General features: G+C 43.5%; 2 protein-coding genes across 2 annotated transcripts; both read left to right on the top strand.

The window, feature by feature from the left end:
• Nucleotides 1-945: 945 nt before the first annotated feature.
• Nucleotides 946-2,287, top strand: SARC_12152 (hypothetical protein). The gene has a single exon (XM_014293746.1). The coding sequence runs from the start codon at nucleotides 1,000-1,002 to the stop codon at nucleotides 2,155-2,157; it is 1,158 nt and encodes a 385-aa protein (XP_014149221.1). The 5' UTR covers nucleotides 946-999; the 3' UTR covers nucleotides 2,158-2,287.
• A 913-nt stretch (nucleotides 2,288-3,200) lies between these two features.
• On the top strand, nucleotides 3,201-7,556 carry SARC_12153 (hypothetical protein). The gene is made up of 3 exons (XM_014293747.1): nucleotides 3,201-3,470; nucleotides 5,159-5,277; nucleotides 6,904-7,556. The coding sequence occupies exons 1-3, from the start codon at nucleotides 3,342-3,344 to the stop codon at nucleotides 6,965-6,967; spliced, it is 312 nt and encodes a 103-aa protein (XP_014149222.1). The 5' UTR covers nucleotides 3,201-3,341; the 3' UTR covers nucleotides 6,968-7,556.
• The last annotated feature ends 1,109 nt before the right edge of the window (nucleotides 7,557-8,665 follow it).

Below are 8,665 nucleotides of genomic sequence, written 5' to 3' on the forward strand. Positions count from 1 at the left end.
TGTGTGTGTGTGTGTGTTTATTTGTGTTTATTTATTTATTTTTTGTGTTTCTGCACATTCATATGTATATATATACTGATATTCATATCTGTATATGGACAGATTTACGGAAGGGTGTATTTCGGGATTTTTTTATAGATTACATTTGCAACCTTCATTTTTCTACAAATTTTCTATTTTTGGTATGTGATCAATAGTTCTTTTGAACTTGCATTTGAGATATATTTTTTCATATTTGGACGACAATGCTGTTGGTAGTCTGTTGAAATTGGTTCAAAACAATGTTCACTTTTATTGTTCGTCGTCATTTGTAATTGTTTATATACACCCACCTCATAGTACTCGTCATTTTACATGCACATTCGTAGTCGTCATAGAGGTTTGTATATAGTAAAGATATACTTTAATTTAATTCTTTCCATTCAACTCGCCATTGACCATAGTATAGCTGTGACACAAGTATATACGCCTTTAAATTACCCTAATTCTGAACATATTTTGCTTATTGTACTGTTTCGTGATCTTGATATACGGTCGTGTTGAATACCTGTTCTTTGGGCGCAGCTGAGAGCAGCGACTTGTTCTAGTGCGACTTCGGAGTGAATCGATATCAATCAGTAGTGCATAGGTGGGATGGCGTAAATTATCCATTATTTCTATATACAAATATATATGAATTTTATTTACTTACCGTTTAAAACCTATAGCTGATATAAATAGAATTTGATTCCATGATTCTGGGACATATAGCTTATAACGCTCTCGGCTTTTATACGCATTTTGTCAATGTTTTTTATACACATGTGTCAAGGTTTTTTTAACACACTTGTTATTTTATGTATACATGCTTGTCTTATGTTTTTTATACACTTGCCAATGTTTTTCATACACACTTCTTAATTACACACATGCCAATGTTTTGATTCCGCTATCATTCCTCTACTGCTTCAGGAGCTGATTAAGATTGCCACACATTTCAAAATCGAGCGGCCACCGTTTATGGAGAAATCCGAACTGCTGATTCTCGTGTGGAACCGAGTCATCAAACTCAACGCACCCAACAAACACAAGAGCAATGGCAGCACCACCCGTGCCAGCCCTGGGGGTGTCAGTTCAAACGGCAACGCAGCCAACCAACCCCACCAACGAGCCACGAGGGGGCAACCACAAGCCACACGGACGACCACCCAGGCACCCAGGCCAACAACAAGCACACAGCAACAGCCACCCACTCGCTCGGCGGAGGCCAAGGCATCGCCCGATAACCCGTTGGCGGGGATAGGGCAGGACATCAGCAACGCTTTCAAAGGGGCGGTGTCAGGCATTGGAGACATGTTGAACAGTGTGGATGAGTCTATCAATCCCAGCAACAGGCGAGCCAGTGGCCCCGCCCAGGGCAGCCGCAGCGGGACAGCGGCACGCTCCAACAGCAACACACAGACCAGCAACAGTAGCACAGCCAACCCGAGTGCCAGATCACATACGAACACGAGTGCAGGCACACCAGGCACCACCACAGGCACGGGAACAACTGCCAATACCAACACAAACGCAAACTCACGGACTAGCCCAGCCACGCAAACAACCACGCACCCCAACACAGGCACTGACAGACGATCACCCAACACACGCACCACGGGCGGTGACAGGAGCAGCAGTACCCCCGCCAATGCAGACACCGACAAGGACAAGAAGACACTGTATCTGCTGGAAGACCTACACACAGAGGACCAGGTGCGGGCACTGAACATTCGCCAGCTCAAGTATGTGCTGCAAAAGCAGCACGTGACCTACGCCGGCGTGGTGGAGCGCAGAGAACTGCACGACATGGTCATGCGGCTGGTGCGGCAACAGGCCATGGACAACCTCGGACTGTACGCCCGAAGCCCCACCAAACGCACACGCAGCAAGCCAGAGGACGCGGGCAGCGACGGGCGATCGCCTAACGACACCAGCGCAACCAGCCTGAGCATGGGCATTGGCGATGACGACGACGAGGATAAGGACATGTGCAAGATCTGCTACGAACGCCATGTCAACTGCGTATTTCTGGAGTGTGGCCATCTGGTCACGTGTGTCGACTGTGGTTTCCAGCTGACCGAGTGTCCCATTTGCCGACAGTTTATCACCCGGCGTGTGCATACTTTCCGAGCTTAGTACTGGATGTGCGACTATGGACGTCTTGGTTGAATTTAGGCTGCTAGTGTGCGATCGAACTAATGGATCTCACTCACTCGTATATGACAAATAAACACAGCGCACTGTGCCGGCATACTTGTGTGATACGTAAATACTTTAAGTAATGGAGATCTGGTTCTTACCAGTAGCTCGCTTCATACTTCCACTCTCGATTTTCCATTGTAAAAACATAGGACATATACTCGTGAATGCCGATGCATAAATTGTTGGATGCATAGGCGAGTTAAGTACATAAAAATTGACTGACCTTTGTAGATGTATTCTCTATGTTTATGAAGCCATATATAATATAATTAGATAATATGCCGAGGATATCGAAAACATAGCGCCAAGAGTTGCGCAGAGAAGATGCCGACGATATTAAAACTTAAGCAAGCAGTATCTAAATTCGCCCGCAAAACGGTGGCCGATCCAAGAATCACTGTAAGTGTTCGGATTACTATGCATATTCACTGTAGACATCCGGCGTGTAAATAAAAACCTCATATTCTAGCTGCAACAGCTGCCAGATGTCGTCACAGGTACATGGTTCTCACTTATCTGTGGCAAAATATGCACTGTTTCTCGGACGGCTGGCAACGTAGTATTCCTGGTTATGCAATATTTCAGTAGAAATCCAGATAAATAGCCTTCGGAATCGTACAAGAAGAAGGCAATGGAAATCTCTATTTTCTAAAAACAAAGTATTTTACGTCACATTGTTACAGTGTCACTTCGCGTGTTTTATTAGTAGGCTATGCTTCGCGAAGCCGGTAATCCGCCAAAATAATTCAGCCATATTTGGCTGGCGAAATGTGTTCGAACGGAGTATAGAGCTAGCCAGCCTATTTAGAGGGCGCCATATGTACTAGTAGGCTGCCGGCCTAGCCCCCATCAATCCGTTTAATAAAGGGGTCCACCGTCCAAGGCAACCATTGGACGTACAAGGAATTTTTATTAATAAACACGTATACTAGTAAACGTAAACGCATTTATGATTTATTCAAATCTTGGACGTAATACTTTAACCGCCTTCTTCTATTAAACAGAACAGTACTCGTACATACAATATAATATTCGTACAATACTTTGCACTCCTGTATACACAATACATACAGCGTCGCAGCATACCGATTGTGCCAGCCAAATAGATCAATTACACCATGCGCGCGGCCTTAAGACTCTATCAAGCACAGAAGGTGTTGCTGCCTCGGCTGTCCTTCTACGGCAAGTCGGGTGAATGCATGTTGTGCGACCAGGCGAAGCAAGTGCTGTTGGAGGTAGAAGACGAGGTATGTTATGCCACAACGGAGTGTAATTGTGCATCATCAGTACATGTACTGATGTAGTGGCTTCAGATACGTTCATAGTATGTTATCGTATGTGCATGCGAAGCTATCTCTGTAGCTTTTAACATTGTCATATCAATATGTTCATATTAAGCCATCGTATGCCAATGCGATGCTATCACTTTAGCTTCTTAACATGATCCCAAAGAGTATTGCAATTGTCATAATACACGCCTCATATGCCGAGGCCGCGTATCATTCTCACAAGGTACTGTATCTTGCGTATGCTGTGCCTATTAGTGTAAATATCTTTTGATAAGAGGCGGGGTTTGTTTACTATATAAAGCCTATACTCGAAGTATCGGTTGCTAAGGTGACATGCAGATATCCCCAGGTGCTTGCGCTGCCAAATGTGTGAGCTGTGCTAGTGTTGGTATCTATGACATGTCCGTGTACGTGCGCCACAACCGCTTCGTTTAATAGATGAACAAGTCTCAACTGCAGCCCCATAGCAACACAATTGCACTCCTCTTGACACTGTGATTGATTTGATGATAATGGAGCCGAGGTTGCTGATATGAGCTGGAGGCTTTGTCGTATATCGTTGTCCATGCACTCGCTCATAGTTTGCATTCTGGCCCATGACAAAGTTACATCCGTGTTGTCAGTAACCGTGCACATCATATAGCTGTGCGCATATCACGTGTTACCGTAGTGCTCTTGAGGCCATTGAGAGGACACCTCCTGCACTATTGGAGCAATTCCGAGAGAGAGTCACCAGCTGAGCAGCACCTGTTTATGCTTCAATGTAATTGGCAATAGCGGGCGTGTGTGTGAATTGTTCATTGTTCTTCGGTAACATATTGGGTTCTAGGATAATGTACGGACAGTCTGTCCTGGGTTGTAGCATCACTTGCACACACGAGTGAATATGTGATCATGCAAGTTAGAACCTAGTAACCTAGTTAGCAGCTCAGAGGATAATGGATACATGCCCAACGAACGCACGAGATAAGTAGAGGCTGCGATTAGGCGTAGCCTGAGGAACATATACTGTAACTTATGAGCTTCAAACTGGTCCTATATGTGCACTCTATCTTATGTCCCCCTGTACTACAGTTTTGTATATACGCTGTTGCTTTGTGCTGTTGTGGCGTGCAGTTGTCAGTTTTATAGTTAGTGTGCTAAATTACCTTAATATATTCTGTTACGGGGGGCTGCTGGCATAAGCTTGCGCCGTACAAGGCATTCTGCAGATGTTGCCCATCAAACTCACAGCACTGTGCCATTACTATGGGCAGCATTGTCAAATGTTGTAGCACCAGTTGCGAAGGATGTTACAGCTCATGCGCTCACTACAATGTGTGTCTGAAATGGTTGTGTTATGTGTCTGAGCACACCAACGACGCTACTCAGCAGTGGAGTGTATCTACTGGTTGCTGCATCTCATGCGCTCACTACAGTGTGTCTCTGAAATGGTTGTGTTGTGTGTCTGAGCACACCAATGACACTACTCAGCAGTGGAGTGTATCTGCTGGTTCTAAATACACCTACCCAGCTGTACAGCATCACGAATTGAGACTGGGAGCCCCGCTACACATAGGGTTTTAGGTCAGCCGTCTATATCATCATGCTCACTATTTTCTTGGCTTTCACATGCCACCTCCACCTTTCTACTCGTACTAATGCAGGCCCCACACAGCGTGGAATGGATTGACATCACCGACCCCAGAGAGAAGGAGGCGTTCGACGAGTACAAGTGGGACATCCCAGTGCTGCACCTGAACGGGAAGGAAATAATGCGTCATCGGTGTGTGCTTGTGTGTGCACGTGCTATTCTCGTGGTATTGGATCGCCCTGTCGTCTACTGTGACCTCCTGTGTATATGTCAAGCACATCGCTGTACACAATGGCTCCTCACACGTAGTCTAGCGTGTGTGTCTGGGATTGTCATTCTTGGCGTCGTTCGTGTACTGCGAGATATTGTGTCGAGCAACATGTGTGTACAATGCATCATCCATCTTTATTTGTATGGTTCATTCTTATATTCGTTTGCATGGTTTATTCTTATATTTTTTTGTATGGTTCATTCTTGTATGTGTTTGCATGGTTCATGCTTGTATGTGTTTGCATGGTTCATTCTTGTATGTGTTTGCATGGTTCATTCTTGTATGTGTTTGTATGGTTCATTCTTGTATGTGTTTGTATGGTTCATGCATGTTTGTGTTTGTATGGTTCATTCTTGTATGTGTTTGCATGGTTCATTCTTATATTTGTTTGCATGGTTCATGTTTATATTTGTTTGCATGGTTCATTCTTATATTTTTTTGCATGGTTCATTCTTATATGTGTTTGCATGGTTCATTCTTACATTTGTTTGCATGGGTTATTCGTATATTTGTTTGTATGGTTCATTCTTATGCGTGTTTGCATGGTTCATTCTTATGCGTGTGGTGTGTTCTTATATTCGTTTGCATGGATTATTCCTGTATTTCATTGACGTGTGCGTGCTTGGCCCTCACCCTGTTTGCTCTGGTACGTCTTAGCTGGCATGGGTCTGGTTGATATATCCCTGTCTATGTTACACCTCTCCGTTCGTAGGCGGATGGCCCTTCGTGTTGCTAAGAAGTGCGTGCGAGTGTCTGCACGTACCAGTGAATACCTCAGTTATACTTATTCTATTGGGTTATATACAGCCAGCCGCATATTCAGTGTTTTGCCAGTGCATATCTGGTCTAAGAGGTGCCATGTTGCTTTCACCCAACCCGCTTTATACTACGCTGTAGTTAGTTCTGTTTGACGAATATCATTGCTAGTCTATGACACTTCAGTGCGCCATCGTCTGCCTCTTCGATTCGTCTCAATTCTACATCACTTTTTCGATATTTGTACCTGCATTTTTAAACCATGCATGCTTCTTAAACACTTTCAATGTTTGTACCTGCGTTTCTAAACCATGCATGCTTTTTAAACACTTTCAATGTTTGTTCCTGCATTTCTAAACCATGTATGCTTCTTAAACACTTTCAATGTTTGTTCCTGCATTTCTAAACCATACATGCTTCTTAAACACTTTCAATGTTTGTACCTGCATTTTTGAACCAAGCATGCTTTTTTTTAACACTATAATGCTTGTTCTTGCCTTTCTAAACTTTGCATGCTTCTTATACACTTATGTGTTGAAAGACGTTATATAGTCCGGTCGACATATTCGCTATGCACTTGGACAGCAGTCCTTTTGAATCTCACAACGGCTGGCGACTGCTTTGTTTTAGGGTTTTAGAGCAATTGACCGTGACTGGCACTCTGCTCACCTTCAAGATTTGGCTTTTGTACCGAAATGCCACAGATTCACTAGAATGCAGAGAGCGTCGTCATCAAGCTCGCTATATGTTTATTGGTACCCCACCTCAGCTCTTCGCCTTTACCTTAACAGGTTTGACGCAAAGAAATTGGTGAAGCTATTGCACGAATCCCAAACGACCGTCGGCAAAGGCTAAACTCTGACATTGGAGCCAAAATATAGTGGTGGTATACTTGTAATACACGCACAAACGTGCGTAAGGTATACGCCAGGGCTCGGCAGGTGCGCTTCTACTTAGAACATACCATGTTGCTTCGTAGGGTGTAGTTCTGCATCACGCCACAATAGTACGAGTTTGTGCACGGCAACCTTCGCAACGAGAAAGGTTAGCACGGACAGCGACACGCAGAGCAGGTTAAAGTCAAATGATCTGAATGTTTTAGCGACAAAAAGTCGGCATGCAGGTGCATCTGAGATGATTGGACTCTGTGTTGTATGTCTGAGATGACTAGTTCGACCTAGTGCAGACCTACACAGAAACATGTTGGGAAGGAAAGTCATCGGCATTGCTGTGGAGCCAGGAGTGATAGGAGTGATCGATGAAGGTTTAACCTCAGCACCACAGCTTTAGTAACTTTGATTTTTTTGTAGACCCAATGCTCAGCGTAATGGCACATGATGGTCGCCCACTATGTGCTTCTGATTCATCAACAGCGAGGAACCCTGCCGCTCTTACCATAGGCTGGCCATTTGACATTGACAAATAAAATTACTTCGGCAGCCGATTGATTTAGTGTTTTAGGATTTTTGTATATTTCGTGACCCTGTTCATTGTATTATCCCATAGCCTTCTGTCTAATTTACATAGCTATGATGATATACACTGAATCCCTTATGACACAAAGCCAATCGAGAGCCGGTACACTTTCTATTACTTACGCTCCTTCGATGTATTCCGAGAAATTTTCCAGGCTATCTACTCTCGTGTCGAAACAAGTTTTGCTGACCAGACAATGCTTGGCCAAGGGCGCTTTACCGCATCAAATTGCGCAACATAGCTACACCAACAGTCACTGTGCTCAACGACTTCTTATTAGGCAACATAGCTACATCAACAGTCACTGCACATTAAGCATGACGCATTGTTTTATTTTACGAGGCTATAAATATTTCAGACCCGATTTTCAGTTTTCGTGTGATATAAATTTGTGTATATTTATTTTAGGGGTTTAAAAATAATTTATATTTTGTGTTTAATTTTCAAGTGTTCGTATTTAGAAGGCTATGTCAGAAGGCTATGTATTTTGCAGATTTACACACGTTTTGGGGGGGGTTTTTTTTTAAAACAACCCATCAACAAAACAAGACAAAAATATTGGTTTACAGTATGCATTTTTAGAAGAAGGCAATGATTCAACAACAAATGATTTATTTTGCAGATTCACGCGTAAGACGTTTAGTATACAGTATAAATTACATATAGGCCCAATAACTTCCTTGAGTGATTCACTCATTGGCATATATCTGCTAACACAAACAACATTGACTCCATTTCCGGTAGACTCGTCGCCTCTTAGTTTCAACCATCATTATGTCTTTCTCCAAAACACTCAGTACTTTGAGGCGACTCACCAGCACCTCAACACGCACCAGAACGCTAGTGTTGACACCTACGTATATAACGAAGTCGATGCATTCAATACAAAATACATTTGGCTTCAGGCCTGTTCTGCCGATATTTTCGAGATATGTAATTGTATAAGTTCGTTGAAACTCAGTGTCACGTCGTTTCCATCCGTTGGAGTTTATAAGATTGCGCCTGACTGCAGGAAATTACTATTTACATGAGTGCATTTTTGTGTGCGCATAGAACACACACACACACAAATATATA

The sequence above is a fragment of the Sphaeroforma arctica genome (genome assembly GCF_001186125.1).
Source record: "Sphaeroforma arctica JP610 unplaced genomic scaffold supercont1.2103, whole genome shotgun sequence".
In the NCBI taxonomy this organism is placed as follows: Eukaryota; class Ichthyosporea; order Ichthyophonida; genus Sphaeroforma; species Sphaeroforma arctica.